Here is a 26,469-nt window from a genome sequence, read left to right on the forward strand (position 1 = left end):
GGTTTTGTTTTTTTTTCTTTTCAGTAGCATAATTACAATATACTCTGAACAGTTGCAGGGAATTTGAATTTTCCCCACAAATTTTTACTGCAGGCATCAAAGTGGTGTCCTGCTATTTTCCCTTTTCATGTCATCTTGGTAAGGACACCCATGCAGTGTTTATTTCTGCTTTGCACCCCAAGCTTTTGATGCCTCTCTTGATTGATGGTTTAGCTGCTAAGTTACACGTCTGCAGCTAATATTTTGTCTGTTCCACCCGACCAATCCAACAAAAGGCATTTCCAGTGGGACGGTTTAAGAAAGGTACACATGCAAACTGAATTTTGGATCATGAAGACCAATGGCATGTAGTGTATTTCTCCAGTCAAATACTGCTCTCAAATGACAAGCCTAGATCTGAAGGAATTCCAGTGAAATCAGGCAAGTATTTCAGCTTTCAGTTCAAGAGGTGAATATGGCTCCACATAAACCAAGCACATTGTTCAAAGATGGCAGTTTTCTTAAGCAAAAAAGTAATGCCCTTATAATGAGCCATCCAAAATCCTCAAACACAGGAAAACATTCTCTTGCATAGCACTGTTAAAATGTCAGATCAAAAACACACCAACATTTTCAACTCACTTTCAACAGGCTTTCAGTACACTGTACATAGCTGCTTCGAAAGACCTCTGTTTGCATTACCAGGTCTGGCTACACATAGCTTCCATGCAGTGGGCACCGAGTTAGGTGACACTGGATGCAGGACCCTGACAGTACATTTGCTCATTTCTAGGAAGTCAATCCAGCAGCATTTGGGTCCAGAGAAATGCACACTCTACCTCTTCCTCTATGCCCCAACCTGAACAAGCGATACAGCTCTGACCAGAGGAGCATACCATAAGGCAGTAAGCATATAAACAAATGCCCAGACAGTTGAAAGGCACAAAGCTTGTCCTTAGCAGTATTTCTCTGCTCCACTCGTGGTGCCCCTTGCTGAGTCACTGTTAGGACCTAGCCTGAAGTAAAAAAATTGTAAGAAAATGGAAGATTTGCAGGAAAAATAATTAGGTTGCTTTTTTTTTTTTTTTCCTTCACGTTTTTTATCTTTCCAGTGAAAATTAAGGAAGCTATATGCACGTTAGCCATACATACGGATTTACTAGTGCTGGAATACCAAATGATAGAGCTGCTGTAAACTGCTGCAAGCACTAAAAGCAATGCTTACAATGGTCGGTACAGAATTTGCAAACCATAGAATATCTACTTGGAAAAGGGGTTACTGTCGTTCTTAGTTTTTTCAGCATTGCTTAGAAACACTAAAAAAACTACAACAACCGACTGCTGCTCTACACCAGATCAACACACCCCGATAGATAAGTAGGAATATATGTCATTATATTTAAAAATACCAAGTTCTTCTAAGCTGGCATGCCTAGAAGATTTTACACAGAGTTCAGAGATAAAATATTACAAATTCTTGTTTCAACTGCACACACTTGACATCTGAATAGGAGTGATGTAATCATACTATTTATTCCATCAGTGAGACAAAATGTTGTATGGAACTAAATTTCTGAGATTTTAAATAGAAAGTCATTTAACTCGTATATACACAAAATGTTCTTTCCACAGATATTTACATGGCAAATATGTTAGGGGAGAACCACTATGACTAAGTTTCTACAAGTATAGCATCCTTTCTAAGCTATTCTCTCTGCTGAAAGAATTCACAGAAGCTTCGAAGTAAAATCTAGACAATTAAAGTTACCTATATTTCACAGTAGGTAAAGAAGCCATTACATGATATTTCAGCTTAAGGTTTCTGGAAACAGCTACACAGTAGAGTTTTACATCCACCCCTCTTTTCCAGCATTCACGGTGAAACTAAATCTCTTCTTAATTTACAGGAGAGATAATGGCATACGAAAGATGTACAGTTGTAGTTCATCCTCCTTGATAGAGCCTGGTCAAACGTTCTAGTTCTTTGCAGTTTTCCATGGACATGGAGTCTGCTTTCTTTCGGAGACGATCATCTCGGTAAACTTTTGATGCATGAAGCAACTCTGTTTCTTTATGGGAAAAAAAAAACAAAAGAAAACATTTTCCAGGTTTAAAACGGAACGCTCTGCACATGCTTTGCATTCCTTCTCAGAGCAGTCCAAAATAACTCAGGTTTAATCCTTGCCCTTTTCTCTTTCTCTCTATTCTAACTACCCACAGATACCATCTAAACAGCATCTCTAGGCTTCCTTTCACTGTCTTCACAAACATTTCATCTTTTCTAGCAGTCACAGTGGTGATAACCTTCCAGCACCCTCATATTTCATACAGCAGTACCTGACTACAAAACAAAAAACTACTGCTTGCATCATTTTGCATGTTACTGAAAGCTCTAGCATCTTGTCTGTGCCTCAAAATTCATTCCAAATGTTAAACCTGTTACTTCAAGAGATGCCGCTTCAGACTGCCATCGTTCATGGGTATTATTAAGAGCTCTCTGTATTATACTGATGTTCAATGGCTTGACATTGCTGAGCATTTTGATTCATTCTGCAATGTCAATCAACATCGGAAAGAAGATTTTAACTGTCAAAAAAAAAATCCAAAACACAATAAGAATTTTAAATCTGTAAAAATATATGTCAGTTCTTTCTATAAATAGAGAAAATCTATTGGGGTCCCTTTCTTATTCATCAGTTTGGGCAATTATCACAATCTGCTAACTAGCAAATAGCACACAATATGTCAGTCACCACTTTCAGTTAGTTGCTCTTCTTTAGACTAGAGTCAGATGCTTCTCCAGTCATCAAATCTCTCCCATGACGTGTTTACATATGGAAAGGTAGAGCACTTTGCATTGTCAAGGACTTTGCTCATACTCAAAGTAAGCAACTCAAAAGCAAATGATGAAAAATGGGAAAGGTATTTTCCCCCTCCCCAGTGGAAATGGCATATCAACTAAACATTTACCTTTTCAAAGATATTTGGATAGTAAATATAGGAGTCATATGACAGGAAACACAAACACCATGTACCAGTAAAATCTCTGTCTAATGATTAGGTCACTAAAATGAAACTTCTCTTCTTGGTCCACACTTGGTTGAAAAAAAAAACACACGAAGAATATGTCCTTTTTTTATTGTGCTGGTTTATGTCTTGTGTTTAATTTTTTTGTTAGTAAACACCTCTCATTTTTGAAAAACCTTTCATTATACATGACTACCAAATAACTACCAATCATTAATTTAGCAATCACTTGTAGGTGAAAAATCAGGCATTCGTTTCTTGAAGAGTGAGAACATTCAGACATTTCAATATGATCAAAGGATGATCTTTGATGAAAAATGATGAAAGGTGGAAAAATGCAATCATTTTTGATATTTGCTAGTTAATTATACTCAAATATAATCTCATCGTTTCCTGTATTTGAAAAACCATGGAAAAATTACTCTGCTCAAAAGTTTTCCCTTAAATGACAGGTATCCCTCTTGCACACATGTGACTGCTTGGCATAGTGTCCTTTGGGTAATGTGTAATCTTGTTGAGATTTCTTTATGCACAAGTAGCATGAATTCATGAGTAAGACTGTAATGCCTGGGGGAAGCAATGGGCCTGCTGTGCATGGGCAAAGTTCATATTTGTATCTATGCAGGTCAAATTGTAATGAATGTATGCAGCCCTGCCCAAGCACGTGACTAGCTGTAGTGTCCGTCTGCCTTTTACACCTGGGAGAAGCTAAGGTGCCACCTGAGCTGACAGACTTGGCATTTCTGGTTGCAAAAATTAAAGCTCTGCAGTAACACACAATTTCACTCAGAGAATGAGTAAATTTGCTGTTGGTCAGTGACTGATGGTTCACAAATTATATTTTTTTCCCAGTAAGGTAATACTGAAATAATACATAATAGTTCAAACCATTCAGTTATAGATATTAGAATAACAGGTTAAAATTGCTCATAATTTGGAGATGACAGATGCTATTCTTATGCTTTAACACCAAACTTCAGGCTGCCTCTCCTGCAAGAAGATACCTCCTCATATAATATTAAACTAGAATGGCACCATAGCTGATAAGCTAAGAAGAATGTTTTCAGAGATGACATAGCTAAGGACCCACTCAGCACTGGCAAAAGATTAAGCACTGATTTCTAGGTTATGATGTTTTACATGTCATATTGGGTGTCCTTGGTTGCTTGCAAAAGTGTTTATTTGTATCATTGTCCGAGGCAGATAATCCTCTCCCTCTCTGGAAATAACTAGGTGAGCTTTCATTTTATGTATATTAAAGCACAATAGTAAAGATACTGCCATGATAAAATAATGTGAAAAAAATCTAAGCTTTTGTCCTTAACTTAAAACAATTTATTTCTCATTATCATTTCACTGCAGTTGTCAGTTTTCTAAGAAATTAATCACATATAACAGGTAAAAATAGTTGATGATTTGCAGATGGCTTTTAGATCACTGAATAAATGACAGCAAAATTAAGAGACACTACCTTTGTTTTCCTGTCCAGATACATGAATCAGATATGTACTCCAGTCTTGTCTGAGACAATCTTTTATTTATTTATTTTTGTTAATAATAATGCACTAATTTATGAAATTAACAAACTTACTTTGCTGCCTCTCCTTCCAACAGTTATTACGAATGTTGGACACATAATCCTCTTCCACGCTCTTTTCCACTTTCTGTAATGATGCTCCTTTATATTCATTTCGAAAGTCCTTGTTGACATAATAAACAACACCCAAATTTTCTGTCTGCATTTTAATAGTCTGCCTTGTACTTCTGCCAAAAAAAAGGGGTAGGGAGAGAGAGACTAGATATTGGATTGTTTTACACCACAAGTTCGCTTTAAAAACATACTGCTGTCACAGAAAAACACCAGCACATCACTGAATTTTGCCATTTCAAGACAACTACTGAAATAAATGGCTGTATAATCTTCCAGAGAAAAAAATTACTACTTTTACCTGAACATCAGACTTTTGGTGTTTTCATTCTTGATCTTGAAAAAAAAAAGCAATTTAGTATGACACTTGTTTCATATCCCTTTAGCCACATGCAAGCTTTGATAATAAAAATTTCATTCAAACTCAACAGAAAAAGAAGCCAACAAAAAACAGGTGACAACCCGATATAGCCATCTCCATTCCAACACTTCTGCAACCCATGACAAATCCATTTTCCTGCTGGCACTCTGTGGATTAAAAATCAAGGACTGCCCACGAACAGTTTGGCAGACAAGTGTTAATACATATCATAATAGCTTAGATGCAGAAGAGAGAACATCAAATGCGGGAAAAAAAGAACTGAAAAATAACAAAGGAGAAAAGCCTTTTGTTGTGGGGATGAGAGCTCTAGAAGGAACTGAGGACCACTGACACAGTTGTGGTGAGTGGACTGTGTCTGCTAGCTAGTGGTATGCTTGCTATTTGAACAAGTTACTTCCTTTAAGAAGAAAACGTATGTATCCTTCTGTACAAAACAGTTAAATTTCACTACCAGAATCTTTAGAGAGAAAATAGAGATATACTATTTTATCATCACCTAGAACAGACAATTTCTCTAGCCCTTATCTAGTTCAAAACTTGAACTCAAGAATGAGAAAGTTTTCTTCAAGCACTTTGCTTGCTACAAGCATAGACGACCCCTAAAATAATAATGAGCCTTAGAAGTTTTCAGGATTTGATTAAATACACAGGAAATGCAAACACCTTTGCCTCTTATGAAAAGATGTCCTAAACTCAGGCACTGCTGACCTCTTTTCTATGCTACATTTGCACAGCATGTTCTTAGCACTAACCTTGAAAGTTTTCTTTTACTTTACTTCATGTTCATCTACATTTCCCCTCTGTACTCTCACCTTGGAAAACAGGACCAACTAATGGAAGGCTCCCTAAAATGTTTCTAAGTGGGAGAGGGTGGTTACCACATCCTTCTCTGTTTAAAATGAAGGCAACTGAACATTACTTACGATCTTGGGTATAAGGCGTAAGGAGGATTAGATACCATCAGCTGGCTCAACAAGGAGACAAGGATCAGCACAATAACAGGCATCAGCTGAATGAACATAGAGAAACCTCCCTAAGGAAAAAAACAGATTCAAGTATCTCATAAAACAGTATCAAGTACACAGGCACATTTGATAAAATATAACTCTAAGCATGACTTCCCGTTTTCAGTATCAAAAGTTGTTGTAAGACGTTAACTACAAAGCTGCAAACAATTAAGTGCTATCTTAACTTCCAATGCATAAACAATATTCATAGGGTGCAATGCTGCCAGGGCCCATCCTTTAGCATGTAGCCAGAAGCAACTACTAAATGAATATCTGAATTCAGTCACAAGTATTTGATGTTTTGATCTCACCGATACAGTCCAGATATAGTTTAAGATACAGTACAGATATAGTTTAAGTCTATACGCAATTCATAATCACCATTCTTACTTCAACACAAATCAACTTCTAAATGCAAGCAAGGATTAGTGACCTATCACTAGCATGACAGCAGCATACAACAGATCTACAAAAATATGCTATCTTCTCAATCTGTGTCTATTTACCACATCAGTACGACTGACACTTGCCAGCATTTTCAACTATGTAACTGGCACGTATAAATCTTCCTGTACAGTACAGAGCTGCTACACAATCACACTTCTAAAAGTGAGTACAAGCAAATATCACAGTCCACAGCTTAGAGCCAGCAGTGCTTAAACTTACATCACCCCTCTCTTCCTCCCTCTCATGTCCACTCTGACGGTGCTGATTAGGATGGCTGTAGCCAGTACGACCATTAGAAAATGAGTGCACACTACCTATGGAAACAAACAGCCACATTTGAAGTGTAAAAGAAACTACTTAACAGGTCAACATAGGAGCAACAACACAGAGTTCAACATCACTGCATGATGACACATAAAATAAACCAGCTTTCATTTATCTTACAATTCCAAAGTAGTTTAAGTATTTTAGGCTCTAAAATAAGTGGTTTACTACTTCATTATGGAAATTCTAAAGAACTGAACTCACATTCTGGGGATTTATCCACACCTTGGGGAAAAACAAACTGATGCAGATTGAATTGGAGACATGAGGAAGTTTGGAGTAATTTTCATGTTTTGGAACGTCTAGAACTCTAATGCAACTGAGCACTACCACTCTATCCCCACTATTACATTGATGAATAGAAATACCTGTTGGAAACGCCCCTCCAAAAAACATGTTGAACAAATCTTCTGGAGTAATATCAGCCTCACAGCCCCTGTGGAAGTTGAATCTACCATTGCTAGGGTGATTGCATGTTTGCTCCTCATTGCCTGTAAGGTCATACTGCTTCCGTTTTTCTGGATTACTCAGCACAGCATACGCATTTCCTATTTCTGAAGCAAGGAAGAAATACAATTTCAACGTCAAGAACAGGTGGAGCCTGATGTCCTTATCTGTAAGTTACTAATCATCTATAGCACAACAGGATTCAGACACATCTCTTGTCTTTGTAGCAGAGCTTCTACTGGGTTTCCCACCAACACTATTCAAATGACCTTTTATCCTGCTGAAGTAGGCAGAAGGTAGGGCAGTTTTGCTCACTTTTTTAGAAGAACACCTACTTCTGTTGAAATTTTCTCTCTCACTGCAATTGAGAAAAAAAAAATCAAGCATTATAAGGAAAGTTTTTAAATTGGGTAATTGCAAAGTTCACTTTGCTCTAGCAACTTCAAAGCATCATAGACTCAACAGGTTTCTTTGGTTTCATTTGGTAAGTGGTAACTCCTTTGAATATGTCAGCTTTCCATTCACAAACTACTGAAGATATTTTATGGAGTGAATTAATAACAGAAAGTTTTGCATGATGGAACATGGAGATTACAGGAACCTGTATGTTCCTGAGGTTGTTGATACAGCCTTAACATTTTGAGAGCCTGGCAAGAATGTTTGTCTCCAATCATGATATGTTATCACAAATAACCAACCTCAGTTTTAAAAGCAGAAAGGGACAAACTCAGACAGGTGGGTACAGGAAGAATCAGCATGAAAAGACCACAAGGTCTGTCGGCCTTCCAAGGTTTGACCCCAGCTGCTGCTCTCAGACATAAAGCTTTTGCCGATTTAAGGGAATCTTTTGTTGACAGTGAATAATCTTCAGTTGGATGTATGTCCACAAAGACCATTCTGCTTTCCTCCACGTCTCTCCAAAAAAAGGCTGATTTTGCATCCCATCAACACAAGGCACAGTGATTATGTTTTCTGTGTTGAAAAGCCTTCAATCATTAAAAGTCTGTGAAAGATGCAGCATTATAACCTCAATATAGGCAAGTGAGACTATGGCTTTGAATAATTAATGCTTTCAACATTATCCAGTCTCAAAAACATTAATAAGTCTTAGCTTTGTGCTTTTAAGATGCCCTTAGAAATAATCATTAATAATTCTGTGAAATTGAGAAGAAAACCCAAAGAAATGAAACTGAGAGCATGTAAGACGTACCAGTAACACCAAATGCTGCTACAGGGTTATTCTGTTTATCACTAAAGGATACAACTGGTAATTAAAATTTTTTTTCAACAGTTAAAAATTTGTGAAATGTTACTTAGGTGAGAAATAAAGTGAAGACACCGTACTGTCACAGTACAGTCAGCACACTTTTCTATTTGCTTTTGATTATTTCATGTAAATCATAACAGATTTGATTTAAATCTGATCTTTCCTTAAAATGAAGGATTTTTTTCCTCAAATATTATTATGAAAGCTTTTCTTAGGCTAGATGTTAGAAACTCATCTGGCACCTTTAAAGGCAAACTAAATGACACGTTTACACAGCCATACAATAAGATGATAATAATATAAATGCAAGAGAAGTGCTAGCATTTATTAAAGTAATTTTTAATCAGCGAAATCTGTTCAGGCAGTTAAGAACCAAAAGGTGAAACTGAGTCCAAGAAAACAAATGTGACCAAAGCACTGATGTAAAATTAAAGACTAAATAGTAAGATACCAACTTCCAAGATTTCAAGGATTATTTAAAATGTTACTAACAAGGAAGAAATATTTAATTATTTAATTTCTAATGCTGGAGACAATTTTAGTTTAAAAGATAAATTATTCTTATAAAGTAATCACATAGTTTATTAAAGTTATCATTACTGAGAAACTTTCCTGGTATAATACATATGGAATTGTTGACATGGTACTATAATTGCCCGCTATGTCTGTATCAGAAGTTTTGCTTGGGATTTTTTTGTTCTCTTTTTTTTTTCCCCCTCATACCCCCTTCCCCCCATTGTAGGAGTTTTATTCCACAGAGTTTTTCAAATGTCTGTATATAAACTTCATAAAGGAAAAAAATACAGCAGTACCACTGTCAGATTGTCTCTATGCAAGATCTTTCCCCTATAGATTCATATTTTTCTTCATCTGTATCTGACCTGAAGCCTGTTTTCTTCAAAAGGCTTTTCTTGCACAATTCTCCTTGCACGGGGCAAAGCTTGGCAGCCTTACAGTCTGATGATCAGACTGTAAATCTTGATCAAAGAAACAGTTAAGGGGAACTATTCATGGGCATGTCTGAATAAGTGTTTCTGTGTGGAAAAAGAAAGAAAGCTACTCACAAGGAGTTCTACATACAAAGAATTCTAAGGAAAAGGTTAAAAAAGGTAACTTAGCACAGCACCCAGTGCAGTAAAAACCACCTTTTGCAAACAAACATTATGTCAGTGTTTTTTTTACTCTCAAATACCGATGACACAGATTCAAGTGTATATCTAGTAAAATTATTTTCATTTCAGCAATATTAAACTAAATATGCCCGTGGTCACTTTGTATATTCAGTCAGGATATTTTGACAGGCTGACAACAATGCTTATACTAGAAATCATTTTCATAATGCAGTATGATTCACTACAAGCTCCATATCCAGTTAAGGCTACACAGCATCCACTGAGAGTTGCTTGTTTTTTTAAGTGTACTACTACTGCCCTGAAAAATAATAATGCATTTTCAAGGACTGACATTTACTCCACACATAACTACTACTCTTCACCCAAACAGCCACTCTTGATGCAAGTACTGCAGAAGCCGAAGTAATGGCAAATGCTATAATCCCCCAAATAACTTGAATAATCATGCAGTACATACTGATATTATGCTGAACCAACTTCAACTGACAGTAAGAATCAACTGACTATATTTACTCACAGCAAAAAACTGCAACTGGATTTCACACAAGTTTTAGTTACCATTTTCCTGTACCTGAAAACTACAGTCAATCCTCTGAAACCAAACTCAACTTCATTTTAGCTTCTACGCACATGCTAAGACAATAAAGGTCAAACATTTCCTTGGATAAAAAGGTCAGTTTAATATTAGCTACAAAACACTACACGGTCAATTTTATAGAAAAAGACAATCCACCAGTGCAGATGAATTCCTTTTAAATTGACAGAGCTCAGTCATAAAACAAAGTTTAAGTGAAAATATTTTACTTTTAAAAGCCTCTGTTGCTCCAGGTGCATGGTTTTTGTCTGGGTGAAATTTCAAAGCAAGTTTTCGATATGCCTTCTTTAGGTCTTCTTCACCTGCATCCTTTGATACCCCAAGGACTTCATAATAATTTTTATATTTCTTTATACTGCAAAAGAAGATGAAACATAATAGAGTAACCAAAAAGATGCAAAAGAGTATGTCAGAACACTTACAAATGAGGCAATACATTGCACTGGTGCAGTACAGTACAAAATACACAAAAAATTCTTCCTGAGTAACAAAGAAGAATGCCATTTTTCACAGTAAGCTCAGTGTTGAACACCGTAAAGCATTGTATTCAAAATTACTTACTGCATACATTTAATTTATTCTACTTGTTTTGTGCAGCTACAAGAAGAGAAAAGAAAGAAAAGGTTTTTGTCTGCAGTCGTTGTAGAAGTTCTTCATCTTCAATTACGTGAATGTTGCTGTTAATAATGCATACATTGAAGATTCTAGATCTATTTTGCAGAACTGGCAGGTAGAAAGGCCTGTTTTCAGTCTTAACAGTAAATGCACTTTGTTATGCATGATAAAAAAACAGCATCTCTCCTCCTCCAAACAAATGTCAAGTGATAGCATTATTCAGTCAGTCGCTTCTCAGGGAAATAAGGCATAAGAAAACACCAAGGAAGGCACCTGAATCTCAGGGAGCTGCTCATACATTAAAACAACAGAAGTCAAGATCAGTGCTGACAATTAGATTAATTCATCTCAAATATTCAATGTAGCATTTTTTAAAACTCTTAAAAAACTAGATTTGGTACACTTTACAAATACTCAGAACAGAGCAACTGCAGTCACAGGGGATAGAGAGAACATTAACAGTATGTAGGTAGGAAGAACTGTCCAAACAAATAAATACATTTTAAAATCAATCTTGTTAAGTTTTGATTTAAAATAAAATAAAATAAAAAGTTCTGAGTTCAGAAACTCAGAAAAAAGGCTGAAAAACAGAACTGCACTGCAGAAATGAGGCACATGCTAACATTTGGTGAAGAACAAAAGAGCTGGTCTGAGCAAGAAATTGCAATTACACCCAGAACTACTTAAAAAGCTGGCATGAGCCTCTTTACATGGCTGTAACTGTGTCCATATTCTTTTAAATGCACACATTTCTTCATAAATATGGGTTTAGTGTTACAAAAACTATACACAGAGTAGCCAAGAGGAAAAAAAAGGGGGTAAGCAAGCATTTGGCAGCTCAATGAAAGAATGGGGACTCTGTAATTAAGGGAATGCATCAGAAGCACTACCACACCATCGTGTGTGGTCCTTCAAAGTTCACAGATTGAGCAAACCAAGCTTCATTTGAGGGATCCCTTTTTCAGCATTCAAATAACATGAGCTTTTACAGCAATCTCCACGTAATGCTCTCAAGAGCTCTGAAGTGAACATACGCAGGCAGCTGCCAACATGAACATCCTGTGAAATAAATACAGCTCATTATATTGAAGTAACATTTAATAAACTCCTCTTAGGATGCTGATCATGCTAATTAAAAAGAACACAGCGAATTCATCACTAAGAAGGATTGGAAAGGAAAGCAAATATATTAAATTATACTCTGAGTACTGGAAACTTTTGTTTGTTAATTTGTACCAAGATTTTTGCTTATTGTACTATCCACAGATCCATTCATCTTTAGCTTCAAGACCTGGGCTACTTATGAAACTTACCAAGAACAAAGAGGTTTACTTAGAAGTCTAACAGTATCAGTTAGTATCAGTAGTCTAACAGTATCTAACGAATGTTCAGCAAAAGTACAATGCACTTCTCTTTGCATGTTTTTGTTGACGTCCGCTTTGTCAAGCAAAAAACTCTTCAAATATACCAACATCTCCATTCCAACATTCCCAATTCTGTATGAAGCTAGGATTTAATGCTTAAAGAACATCTTTTATCTACTTACCCTCATAACCTCAACAACCAGACTTAAAGAAGCCTTTGTGGATTTATACTGACCTCTGACTTATCTTCCCTTGCACATTCCCATCAGGATTGTCATGCTTACAGCAACAGTGCCTGCAGCACTACCCTCCTTTCCATTGCACAGAAGAGCTTTGAATGATTCCTTTGCCACCCCAAGGCAAAAAGCATCTGGACCCCAAGTAGCTAGTATCTAGTCAGTAGTACCTATTCTTACCAATAGTTTCCTACAGGGAGAGAGTGAGTGACTGCTGCAGCACTTCTCTTGCTGAGCAAGAACTGGGTAATCATTACAGGCTGATGGCTCAGTTCTTCCCCAGGCTTCTCCATCCAGTACAGCTGGAGCACTCAGCCCAGCCCACTGGGACCTGGCACACTGCCTCCCTCCTTCAGTCCTCTCCTTACACACTGCCACCATCCCCATGAGAAACTACTCTCAGGCTGCTCAGAGCTCGTGGAAACCATGCCCAACTTCTGAGCCTTGATCTTTACTAGACGTATCCCTCACCGCTATCTCTAAGCCAACTGATACTGTAGACTGAGGTGTGATTCTCCATTCTGCCAGAATCCCTTGCCTGGAGCCTTGAGCTGCCTTGTGGAAATCTGTCAGAGCAGGAGAGATGTATGAGAACAATGCTTTCCCCTTCCGCTTGTCTCCTATTCCCAGCCACACATCACAGGCTGGCAGAGGCTGGGAAAACATAAAGGAAAATCAGTAGATGTTTTGGAAAAGGCCAATCACTGATGTTACTTGTGTTTTTTATCTGCACCTAAAACCTCTCTTCTGCAGCACTCCCAGCATGAACAACTTGCTTTCCAAAAGGTACATTTCAAACTGTTGTTTTTATTTGGTTTCACTGCTCTTAAGGCATTGTAGTCCTCAGTGCTAATTTTCTTGCGTATGTAAACCCCACACAGATGTTTCTTTTTAAAACTGCAATTTACACATCACTTGCTTAGGAACTGCCCCCTTTTGTATTGAACTGTTTTATCACTGTTGTTCGTTTCTGGCTTATTTCAAGGTTGCTGCTTTGTGTTAATTCAGTTTATTTTGGGGAATTCTGTTTCTTGTGCTTTTGATTCCTGGTTGGATTATTTGTTTCAAATCACTCTCAAAAATCTTTCTTAGCTGACTTCCATCCTTGCTGAATTGCTACCTCCCGGGCAACGTCCTCCTGATTAATGCATTTGCTGGCTGTTTTAGGAGAGCACAGTGCTTGATGCTCCTGAAAAAAATACCTGACTCTTTGGAAGTGGACTTCTCAAAATGCATCACAGCAAGTATGGCCTACTTTCATCCATAGCCTTTTGACAGAGATATTTCAGTACGACTGGGAGACCTTCACTATTCCATTTTGCAGTTGACAAGCCACCTGTGGTCAGCCCACTTCAAACTGCTGCAACAGCCATCTCTGTCTGCTCCTGCATTCCTCTACAAGCTCTGACCACTGACCACAGAGAAAATCCTGAAACGCCTGCTTTCCCCTGCAGAAATTCTGGGGCTACTCACAGTGGTTCTCCTGTGCCTACAAAATGATGTGATCCAATTGCTGCTTCTTGTTTCGCTTTTCAAATCTACAATTCAGATTAGGGCAGCATCAGCAGCTTTTATCAGGTTAACCAAACCTGCTTGCGTTTCCATATCAAATATCTGCAGCGATCAATAATTACAAAATTCTGACTACCAGAATGACAATATATTTCAAGGGCCCTTCCAAAACCTCTGTGCACACGCACAGGGTTAGACCAAATGACAAATATTTTGACTACAACCACCAAAAACTCCTGACTGGAGTCAGTTATTTTTCCTGATGGTAATCTAAACCAGGCAGCTCAGTGAGCAGCAATGTCAATACTAGCAATGAGGAACTGCAAAAGGAAGCTACACTGACTGACTTCTGATGCCACCTGTGAGCAGAAAAATATGACAAAACACAAAACATTTTTTACATAGGCTCAAGTTTTCAGCGATGCCAGCAAGCCTGATGCAAATGCCATCTTACAGCTGAACTGGGAATGTGCCAATCATAGTTTGGATAGCAGAAACGCAGTCTGAAAATGATGCTTCTAGACTGCAAAGAGAGGGGTCATCACAGTGTTGATGAGGAACTCCAGCTGGTATCAGCATACCCATAGTACACCCCATTAGTTTAAAGTCTCCATTTTACTTACAGATTCAATAATGCATGAGGGTAACAGTCTTGGTACTTTCTTCTTGGGGGTACCCAACCCCACTGTTTCTCCTGTGTTTATTACACGAAATATCCAGCTCTGTGTTTACATCAGAATACTTTTCACTAAACTTCAAATTCTTAACAGTAAAGTGTAGCTTACCTATTAAAAGTGTAGATTGAGGCATTCTGTATCTGCTGTGCTTCCCATGACAGACCCTGCAACAGTGATTTCCATCTTGACTTTCTTAACCATTCAGCTGGATATTTAAACATTTCAAAGTAGCTCTAGCAGTCCAATTAAAGGTGTGTTCTTTGCTCTGCGGTGGTGTGCTGTTTGTTGTTGCTGTTTTTTTCACTTTGAGATCAGCTGATCGAACTTATTATTTCATTTTAATTACCTTCTTGACTTCATGTTAAAAAAATAACAATATATCTTTTTGCTGAATTTGCAGGGGTCTGCAGAAGGTCTGCATCTTTTTCAAGTCAGTCACACAGCCTGCATTCCTTGCAGTTTGATCCATGAAATGTGTAGAGGGATTTTTTTGTTCTGTTTACGCAAGGAATTCCTATCAAGTCGCTGATTATTCTTGACCATTACTGGATGAAATTTAACCCTGCCTTGCAAGGCTCCTACAGAACCCATTCCTGTATTCGTTTGTTCTGGTTCTAGCTCAAACACCCAAACACAAATGTCTCATTCTTCTGCTCAAGAGGCAGGCACTAGCAGTATGGGAAAAGCAATATTCCTACACAGCTTTCACAAGATAGCAATTCAACTCTAACCTAGTCATGGCAGTTATTTTTCATTCAAAAATTACTTTCAAAAAGTAAGATGAAAGTACATGCTGCAGTTCATTTACCAAAAAGAAGCACTGACCTTTGAGATGATTTAAAGGGAACCTGTATAAAGTATGCAACCTATCTATAGTTCAAAAACTTTTTTCTTGTTCAAATCATGCAGAAAACAGATAACACAAATTTGAAAGCATAAAAATACATGGTGGAGATTAAAAAAAAATCAACTACCTGCTACTTATTATTTTTTATTTTTAATTTCATGCTACTCCACAAAGCCTTTCCAAAGTCTCTACATGCTTGGTATGAAAAAGCTGATACTATAAATAAGAACTCCTTGACAACTGTAATCCTGATCAGCACTTCTACTGTTAACCAGAAGAAAAAAGTTTACATTTTCTTTCTTACATGGAGGTTTCATTTCTTTATCTCAGCAAAAAAAATGCCATCAACCTATACCAAACAAAGTAAGTGCTTTAAGTAAGAGCCTACAGAAGCCAAAAGCAAGTTTTCTGTTTTGTTGTTGTTTTTTTTTTGTCGTCCATGTGATTCCAATGCACTTAAGATGATGTTGCTAAGACAGCATTTGTTTAGAGTCTTCTAGAGCACTTGTTCTAAAAAGACAGCAAGTCCAATGTTGGCCCTAACATAGCTCTGCATCTCTCTGATCTGCAGGTAACCAAAAGCTACTCGATCCAGCTTTTGGGGATAAAATGCATTTAAGAAAAAGGTGCATGCATACAGATAGTATTCTCAAAGCATTTCATTGAAAAAAAAACAAAACCCTTTTGAATTCCTCAGCCTTCAAACTGTCAGACTGAAATAGTGAGCTCACTTCTTACAGAGCACTCATGTAATCAGTAGAAAGGTATTGCATCTTACACTTCTCCCTGCCGAATAACTTGTTTGCAAGATCATGCAATGCTCTACAGAAGTGTTGCAGCAGCTTGCTAGTGATCAGCGTCCCCTGTGTATGTGGAAAAAAAAAATAAAAACAGCACTCAGGTGCTTGTTGTACTCATATTTATCTGCATTAGATACTAGAGTAGCCTTGAAAAGTAAGGCAGATTAATTAGTTGCACTGCTCTAAGTGTGTTTTCACTATGCTTCTTAAATCTCCTGTGACAAGCAAAGGTAAGACTGCTGGCCAACTCCAGGTACACCAATCCAAGTCAGAGAGCTCCCAGTTTGTTTTCCTGTCATACAGCTCACTATCACATTTAAGAAAGGGTGGTATATGGCACCTGTAGTTACATCTCCAGTGCTTTCTCTCAGTCTAAACTCAATTACTAACACAAAACCAAAAATTTCCAGAGAGAAGAATATTTGAGCTTAAGGACTGTTTTTCAAATAATAAGCATACAAAACAACATAGTTTGACAGAGTCAAATTAATGGAAAGACTAAGAATGGACTTAAATTTAAAACTTCTTAACTTGCTAACAGGCATGAAACACAATTTAAAACTACCTTTTTCACACTGCAGTTCTGTAACCAATTCAAAGGTCTGAAAATTGTTCAGCTACGGTATGGCAGAAGCATACGGTGGTGACAAGCTTGGCACTGAAGAATATCCTTCCCAGAGGAATATGTTTCATTTAATTGGAAAAGTCTGGGGTCTGATGAAGCAAAAACACATGCAGACTGTCACCTTTCCAACTAGAAAGCCCATTCTCACTATGGTTTAACTATGAACTCCCCTTAGCTATCATTACTGAATTTGTTATATTTTTCCACTGGGTTTTTAGCCCACTGTTCATACTTAATCCTGTTCTCCTTGGCAAGGAGCACAGTTTTTCTTTTCTTCAGCACCAATTTATTAAGTGGTGCAATGATGTCAGTAACAGAAAATATGACAAACTCTTCAATAATGATTTAATAACTGATTCATAAGTTATATATAAAATAGAAACAATCTCAGGTTGCTCTGCAAACTATTGCAATTACTTATTTGCAAAAATCTATGCAGGTTATGAAAACCCAGATTTTATGTTCACAAAATATATTGCTGAAATAAGCATTAAGAATCAACGCTGCATCAACATTACCCACACTGTGTAACTTCCAAGAATATATCTGGTTTTGATCTCCATAAATTAGATTGATATTATCTAGTATTTTGTAAGTCTCTTCTAGGGAGCAATATCATGGAAGCATACCACGGAAGAAAGCTGGCTCTGCAGCATAATTTTAGGCAAGACAGAGTGGGGAATATTACATTCTGGTAAAATGAACAAACAAACAAAAACCAGAACTTGCAGGGAGCCTGATGTCAAAGCAGACTGTAGCTCAGAATGGCACGTCATGGGTGAGTGAATACTGGCAGTAACACAGCCATAATTGTGGCAGCTTTCTGAAAACGTGCCTACATGTCTTAACTTAGACTAAGCTTCATTTTTCAGAAGGACTTCTTGCTGGATATTCCACTTCACATGTCCACATGCACATATGCATGCACACTGACCACAGCCAATATTTCAGTGGTCAAAAATTCACACTCTTACTCAGATTTTACTTAAATGTACCATGAAGGTCAACAATATCAATGAAGCAGAGAGAAGATAGTAAATAAAAAGTTTTACTTAGTTGCCACACAAACAACTATAATCATGCCAGACACTGTTCTCCTTCTGACTAAATGCACTGCTGCTTTATCAACAGAGAAAGGCAACTTTTTCCTTGTTTACTGAAAATCAGGAAAAGATCCCAAGACAGTAACAACAGCAACATACATGTCACATAAAAAAAATACCACACAGATGTCCATTCTGCACAACAGAATCCACGCACTAGGAGACAGTGACCTTTGGATTTCCCTTCTTTGAACTCTCTTGAAAATATTTGGGTCATGTTTATCTGAAAGTAAAGGTAGGTTTTGAGGTGTGCAGTTTTAAAATGGCTAGATCAATATTTCAGTGGCAAAAACCAAAGCACACCCCAAACAGTATCTTTCTCACTCCTACGGAGAAGTGTGGAACGATAACATGACTTAAAGGCTATTCGCCTCAAAAGGACATTTCCACTGACCTTTGTTTCTTTTCTTGCATCCTCCTTTTCTGCTGTTGTCCCTTCTTAATATTATAATGCTGTGTGAAGTCCAGACAGTTTATAAATGCACCTTAGACTATGTGCTTCAGTGCACTGTACTTCCAGAACAAAACAGTTTTTAACACTGGTCTAAGACCAGCCTGAACAAGATCAGCTTTGCAAGTGAGCATGCCACGCAAAACCAGATAGCCGACTATAAAAATAATTAATGGTAACACTATCCCAATAAGTTTTACTATAGATTTTTCATCACAAATTCCATTTACCACGAAATTTACTTATTATTTTTACTATGTTTCTTAAATCATCCATGTTACTTCATACAGCCCAGTATCATCTTGCTTTTATTGTCTGAACACAGTACTGCTTTCTTGTAGTTAAAATTCTGAATAAGAAACCCCTCTCAGCTAAGCTTCTATTCTCTGCTGCTTCTTCAGATGCTATACCTGAAAGCATAAATACATAACACACACAACAAAAAGCAGCGATGTATTAAGCGAGGTCATACCTGTACACTCCGTCCATTTGGTCTTTGGTGTAGCCTTTTCCACTCTCACCTGCAGCAGATGCACTTCCCTCCTTGGTGCTGCCGGGCTTACTTTGCTCATGGCTGCTGGCTGGTTTCCGGCAGTAAGCACCTCCCCCAGCAGTACTTCCATTCTTCGTAATAGCTTCCAACAAAACTATAAAACAACAGGGTGTTATAGCATCATTAAAGGCATTAGTGATTAAGTCAGGGCTCTCACATATCTTAAATGTGAGCAGCTCAATGTAAACAAGCTGCTGCACTCTCTGTTCTTGTTAACCGTGACTTTGTATCACGAACATCTGAAGCCAGTCTGCAACTCTTGGGTGGCAAAACTATGGAAAGAGTTTCAAAATTCAAGACTGGCCTTCTGTCCACCTCTGACAAGGTAACTTAACACTGGAGAGAGTACGTCCAGGTCTTTCATCTTCACGTTTTATTATTGGCAGTGAAAACATCAAAGTATCTAAGTAAACAGTTGTAAACTGAACCTGAGAGTTTATTCACACTGAGACCAAACTTGTCCCCTGGTACACAGGCAAACGTGTCCTGCCAATAAATTTACTGATATTTATGACAGTACAATTTGGATAGATTTGTCTGGCTAACAGATTAGGACAACAAGAGTTATGAACTACCTAACAGAACCTATAATCCATTCTCAGTATTCCTTTAAAAGAAAAAAAAATCAGAAGAAGAAAAAGATTTGGAGTGTTTCACCAATTAGTTTCTATGCCTCACTAATACTAAATGAGAAGATGAAAATGGAGAAATGTTTCTGCAATAGCAGACTAAAATTCTGGTATCCCAGCATTGGACAAATGTTCTCTGGCCCATAACTTACTCCGGTAACCTTAAAAAGGGTGACAGAAGAAAACAGCCTGCTCTTTTGCCGCTCATCGCCCTCACAAGCCTTTGTAATGAATAAACAAGCAACATATTCTGTTCAAGGGAAAAGGCTGTGGCATGTAATCAAAACCCAGGGAATCATTTGCATGAGTTATATGTTTCGATAGGCAGCTGCTAAGAAGAACAAGACTATTCACTTTCGTATCTTTCCCAACAAGCAGCCTTGGGGTTGCCTCAGCGTCTACAGCTAAGGTTGAACAGAAGACAACTTGACTAAATTCAAACATGACAGAACATGTACATGCTTGTAGGAAATGGATAACAATGGATAACATAGATAACAAGACTGAGGCAACACCCTGACTGTGGAACAATGGTAGACATTACAAGAACATCAGTGATCCTGGAGTTTGACAGCATCCTACTTTTCAACCCCCGAAGAACAGCCTAGATCACAGACTCGGTCCCTCAGCTGCAGAATGAACCACTTGACTCAAGTCACAACCTATGTCCTGCTTATCTGGGAAACAGAATGAGTACCGTTATGTCTCAGAAAAGCATTGATAACATAGTCATGATCAGAATGATGAGAATCAGAAAGATGAAGACATTTGTCAGACGGGAAAATTACAATGCACCCTACCAGAGGTTTCTTTAAAGCAGCACATCATCTGCTACACTATACAGATATTTGCAACTTGAGCCATTAGTGGCCTTGAACTGATCTCTATATCTTTTTCAGGCAGCACTAAGCAGAAATTCAAGCTATTGTTTGCCCCAGGAAATTCAGATCAGCCAACTAAACCCAGCTTTTGACTCCTGAATTTTGAAAGCCAGCATGCTTTGGTAGATCTTTAAATCTTTTTTTTTGTGATCCAAGAAATAGCCATCTTTAATAAATCATCAGACTGGAAGTTGTCTTTTTATTTCCGGATGTAAGCCTGCATTCTGGGGGCATCCACATTACCAATACATCTCAGCCAGTACCATTCTAACCCGAGAGACTGCACAAAAAACTTGATATAAGATAAAAGATTAATAACAGTGTATCTTTACAGAAAAGATTCATAAGTAAGTGCTTTAAGTAAGAGCCTACAGAAGCCAAAGATGATAAATGACAGTAAACTATGTTGTACTTCATAACCAACTAAGAGTTACTATCCACATTAGAAGTGCCCTAATAAAAAATTTCAAAGAAAGCATCCCACTCACAGCGAAAGTACATTGTAGTTAAAGCATTTAAAATAAAAAAAACCTTTTCTTCCAGAAGCTAATGAGAAGAAGCCTGAAGGACTTCATTCTAAATCTAATTTAAAAAAATTCTCCTCTGACTAGCACAGTCTCTCTCAGAGCAGCAGCCAGCTGGAGTCCTACACATTCTAGCCTGCATCTCAGAGAAATGAAAGGAAGAAAAGGAAGCGGAGCTCTGTTGAAAAGAACAACTTCTCTGAGATGTACTTCTTAAAGCCCTCCACTGCTTGCTTTTATTTAATACCTTCCTTACTACTCACTGGCCACAGCAGCCTGAAGATGGACAAATAGCTACACACAGCCTGAACAGGAAGTTGGCTGATTCCAGAGATCTTCTTGCACTCATGCTTGCCTCAGCAAGATGCACGCATTGGTCAGATCAGCCTTTTTACTGTCAAAATAAAGAAGAGGTGGGCATTTAGATGCTGGATTGTACACTGAGGGAGCACTTGGCTACAAAGATGATAAACAGCATGGAACACCTCCCTTCTAAGGAAAGGCTGAGAGACCTGGGTCTGTTCAGCCTTGAGAAGACTCAGAAGGGATCTGATCCATGACTATAAATATCTAAGGAGTGAGAGGCCAAGGGATAAGGCTGGACTCTTCTCAGCAGTGTGTGGAGATAGGACGAGGGGAAATGGCCACACACTGAAGCATAGGAAGTTCCACACAAACTTGCATGGGAACTTCTTCACAGTGAGCATGACAGAGCACTGGCACAGCTGCACAGAGAGGTGGTGGAGTCTCCTTCTCTGGAGATGTTCAAGACCCACCTGGATGCCTACCTGTGCAACCTGGGCTAGGGAGCTGCTCTGGCAGGGGGGATGGACTTGATGATCTCTAGAGGTCCCTTCCAACCCCTACAGTTCTGTGATTCTATGAAGAGGCTTCTTGAAAACAGGAAAGCCATAGTTACCTTACTCCAGTTTAAAATGGAGCACAGAGCCAACTATTTGCAAGTTTCTTCTACTACCACATGATGTCAATACAGTAATCACAAACCAAGATCAACAGACAGTGCCCTCAACGTGAAGCATTCTCAGTCCAGATTTGCTGCAGATGAATGATAACTGTAAACACTGCCTACACCATGCTTTCAACACTACTACTTCCTAACCACCTAAAGTACTATAAAGGGTCTAGAGCTGTTGTTTTTAAAATGCTGTTGTCTAAAATGTTGTTTTTAAGAGCTGTTGTCTAGAGCTGTTGTTGTTAAAATGGCAGAATGAATGAAATAGAATGGCAGTATAGCACCGTTGTAGAGTGAACATTCTGTGTGCACATGAATATTTTAGAAGAGGATGTACAAGGAATCAATGATTTATTTTTTAGCAGGTAAGATGATGAATCTCACATCCAAGTGTACAGAAGTTCTTTCATGTGTATTATTATTCATTTCTGAATGAAAGGTGCTTGCATCATTTGATTCCACAACTCTTACTTTCACTAACAAAAAGAATTCTATTGAATACTGAACTCATACTAATGCAACACCCTAACAAACGAAGCTCGCACACTCAAGAAACATTTAAAGGCATCAGAAGTAGTGCAAGCAATCTTGAGAAGTGCTGAACAATCAAGCTGTCCATAATGCCACCTGCTGCCTGCAGCTCCAAATGGAATGGAGCATATCTTTGAAAAGGAGAACATCCTTTGTTATATTTAAATCCACTCTTATAAATCTTTTCCAGACAAGTAATTAGTTTCCATACAGTTGCAAGATGAATAGCTAAGAGAAATCATAATTAACTTTATATTTTGATTGTACAACTGAAGTTCAAACCCATTTTCTACCAAAGAGTGACATCAACACGACCACTGTTCCTGTGAAGTCATTAGCAAAGTACTACTGAACAAGCACTGACCTTACACCTCACACTAGTAAAGCCTTAAAATAGCATTGCTGCAGTCAGCATATTTCAGGCTTTGTTTAGCAAAACTAAACTTCATTGATGGTGCAGATGTCGCCAAAAACAAACTGTGTGTAGTGTCATTTTAGAAACAATGGTTAAAACCTGCTCTGTGTCCTTCTTAAACAACTATAACATGCGAAGGAGGAAGCTCCCATCAGAGAAAAAAACTCAGCACTACTATCCTCATTGCTTTTTATCATGGATCACATAATTTGTGTAATGGTAGGCAACTGTTTCCAAAATGATATGGAAGGTACACCCTGTAGTGAACCTGTGACTCAAGTGAGAATCTGGAAAAAAGTCCCTTCTAATACATATCCTAAAGAGAAAATTGGGGAGCACAATGACAACTGGGGCTGTGCCATACTGTCCTTTTACCATGCAAAATCAACCATGATTGTAAAGAAACTGAGCTAGAATGAAGACTGCTCTCAAAGTTTTCACTGTTTAATTCTCTTGGGTATGCTCTCTGACACAATTTTTAATTATCTAATGAAGCAATGTTTGTTTGTTTGTTTTCAAGTGGACCCCTGACTTCTACTTAAAAGATGACAATGAGATAATGAAGTGGTTATTTCATTTACTCTTTGTCACCAGAAAAATTCCAAGTAGAATTTAATGCACAACTTCCAGTTCCTGTCCAGAGAACAGAATACTCTGTGTCCTTGCAGCTTACTGCACTCATAACAGGTCTGTCCAAGTGCCTCACAAACTTAAGTAAATTAAATGAATTGTTCTTGTTTTGGAAGGAAATGGAATAAACTGAAAAGAATTAGCAATATCCACAACTAGAAAACTGAAGCACAGAGACACTGCAAGTTTACAGAGTCCCCTAACTCCTAAGCACCTAGTTCAAATGAGGCCTAGGGCCTGATTCTTTACAGTGGTACTAGGGTAATTCTCAGTAGCTTCAAATGGAGTTTAAGTGCCACTAGTTCCAGGCTCTTGTTTCAAGCAGAATACCTGAAAAATGAAGCACAATTAGCCATCACTAATGGAAACAGAGTGACATTTAACCTCACAGAAAAATATGGTGAAGAATTTTGCGTCAGTGCATAATTCCCCTGATTACAGTCCACTACCGTAACCACAAGACAATCTTCTTTTCACCAGATCTCTACCTTATTTGTGACATACTTTGCTCATTTCCACAGTGAATAAGGCAAGTGTCCTACAGACCATAGCCTAATTAGCCATCTATTTCCTGCACTGAATACTTTACAATGGTGGTTACATAGTAGGAGTCCTACTTCAAAATAAAAAAACAACAACACACACACAAAACACTAACAACGAACAATAAGAACTCAAAATTAATCTCTTGGGGACACCTTATTTCACTTTCTCAAGAACAACTGTTAATTCTTACTTTGGAGGAAAAAGGTGTGCTAAGCAGACAAAACTAGTTATCCCCTTAAAGTGGAAGGAGCAGAACTGAAACCCTCAGCCTTACAGCCTCCTGATCAGCACAGCTTCCAAAAAGATGAATGTGTTTTCATGAGTGTCATATGTCAAACTACAGAAATGGAAGGGATACAGTAAGCTCCTGCTTGCTTCATTTTTCAGCAAAGCATGATGCCAAGTGAACTGAAAGTTAAGTATGCCACATGCTTCATACAAGCAAAGGAGCAGGTGATGCATCAGCAACATCCATTCTGTCTCTCAGTGAAAACAAAATAACCCCCTATGCTACTTAACTTATTGCCTGCATTTTAAAAAGGAGACAGAAGACAAGACAGGACGGAAAACATTCAGTGAATCTCTTCATCTGACATCAAATGGAGAAACAGGTCCCACATTTCTGGAACATAGCTTTGCTAGAAATTGCAACTAGAAGTTTTCTGTGCTGTTATCCTGCAGCAAAGCCCTTAGGTCAGTACAGAGCACCATAGCGTTTCCTGTTCCTTTGATGGCAGACATGCACAGTGAGAACGAAAGGAAGACAAGTCACCATGCCCAGAGGTTCTGTCAGCATGTGACACACAGACACCAGGACAGGGGACCACTTTGCCTATCACATAATCACAGAGGTTCTAAGGGACCTCTAGAGATCAGAGTCCAACCCCCCTGCCAAAGCAGGTGCCCTACACCAGGTCGCACAGGTAGGCGTCCAGGTGGGTGGGTCTTGAATATCTCCAGAGATTCCACGACTCCCCTGGGCAGTTCCTGTGCTCTGTCACCCTCACCGTAAAGAAGTTCTTGTGCGTATTTGTGCAGAACTTACTATGCCGCAGTTTCTGGCTATTTCCCCTCGTCCTGTCTCCACACACTGCTGGCCTCGCCACCTTGCACCCCACACCTCAGATATTTATAAACCTGGCTCGGGTCCCCTCTCAGTCTTCTTTTCTCAAGGCTAAAGGGATCCAATTCACTAGCCTTTCTTCATAGGGGAGATCCTCCAGGTCCTTCACCATCTTTGTGGCCTTCTGCTGGACTCTTCCCAAAAGATCCCTGTCTTTTTTGTACTGGGGAGCCTATGATGTGCACTGAAATCTTAACACCGTTCCTTTTAAAATACCATTTCTAGAAGCTAGGAAAGATGATAAGTTTTTTGAATTACGGCAAAGAAGCATCTGAAAAGCCCGTTATACTGTAGGGGAATGAGATATCCCAGCTTCCTTAGGGAAGGCAAAACCTGTGCCTACTTCCTGCTTAGCTTAGCGTGCAGCCAAACGGGAAACGACAAGAAAACCACAAGCAATGTACGGAAGGAAAGTGCAGCCGTCCTGGAGCAGCAGCCGTCACTACAAGCTGTTAGCGCAGGGCTCGCTGGCAGCGGCAGCAGTTGGCCCCGGCTCGGGGCCGAGGGGAGCTGCCGTTCATCGGGGCCCCGCGGATTCGAGCGCTGCCATGAGGGCGCAGCACGGGCGTCCACCCCCGCTCGTGCCGCCTGCTGGGTGCCAGCTCCCGCCGGGCCGAGCGCACGGCAGGCACCGTGCCCAGGGGAGCGCGCCGAGCAGGCCGCACCGGGCCCCCCTCCCCTCAGCGGCGCCCAGTGGCAGGCGGCCGCCCCCCCCGGGACAGCCCCCGCTTCACCTCGGGCCGTGTCGGTGGGATAGAGCTTCTGGGCCTTGCCGAGGAAACGGAGGGCGCGCTCGCGATTGCCGGCTTCCAGCGCCTCCCGCGCGATCCCGATGCACTTCTCCGCCTCGTCCCGGTTCCCCTCCATAGGCTTCTCCTTCCGCCGCCTCCGCCCGCCGCAGCGCAGAGAGAAGGGGCCCGAAGCCAGAGCGGAGCCGGGAGGGGCGGAGCGAGGAGCGGAGCGGCGCGGGCAGGAGGGCGGCCCAGGGCTGCCGTCACTCCGCCGTCCCGCAGCCCCAGCGCGGCTCGGCCCCGCAGCCGGCCCGGCCCACCGCCTCCTTCCGGGGCGCCGCCGCGCATGCGCCGCCCGCCGCCCGGGGGCGGCCTGCGGCGACTCCGGCAGCGGCCCGAGGGGCTCCGCCGTGCACAGCGCCGCCGCCCGTCCGGACCCGCGCTGCG

At 39.5% G+C, this 26,469-nt stretch overlaps 1 protein-coding gene across 3 annotated transcripts; it reads right to left on the reverse strand.

The window, feature by feature from the left end:
* DNAJB14 (DnaJ heat shock protein family (Hsp40) member B14) lies at positions 1-26,289 on the reverse strand. 3 transcript variants are annotated; one of them, XM_065736960.1, is made up of 8 exons: positions 26,026-26,289; positions 18,959-19,133; positions 10,466-10,611; positions 7,183-7,368; positions 6,710-6,804; positions 5,960-6,069; positions 4,598-4,770; positions 1-2,048 (listed from the first exon to the last, which is right to left on the reverse strand). In XM_065736960.1, exons 1-8 carry the CDS (start codon positions 26,156-26,158, stop codon positions 1,924-1,926), a joined length of 1,143 nt encoding a protein of 380 aa, XP_065593032.1. In that variant the 5' UTR covers positions 26,159-26,289; the 3' UTR covers positions 1-1,923. The 3 variants fall into 3 exon arrangements, 2 of the variants coding, with proteins under 2 accessions (XP_065593032.1, XP_065593033.1); XR_010622249.1 differs by lacking the exons at positions 1-2,048; positions 4,598-4,770; positions 5,960-6,069; positions 6,710-6,804 and adding an exon at positions 9,410-9,562 and having other exon boundaries at positions 7,290-7,368; XM_065736961.1 differs by lacking the exons at positions 1-2,048; positions 4,598-4,770; positions 5,960-6,069; positions 6,710-6,804; positions 7,183-7,368 and adding an exon at positions 9,241-9,562.
* Between the last annotated feature and the right edge of the window lie 180 nt (positions 26,290-26,469).

This window comes from Cyrtonyx montezumae, unplaced genomic scaffold, assembly GCF_038088225.1.
Source record: "Cyrtonyx montezumae isolate F1298 unplaced genomic scaffold, pur_monq_1.0 scaffold_2, whole genome shotgun sequence".
Taxonomy (NCBI): domain Eukaryota; kingdom Metazoa; phylum Chordata; class Aves; order Galliformes; family Odontophoridae; genus Cyrtonyx; species Cyrtonyx montezumae.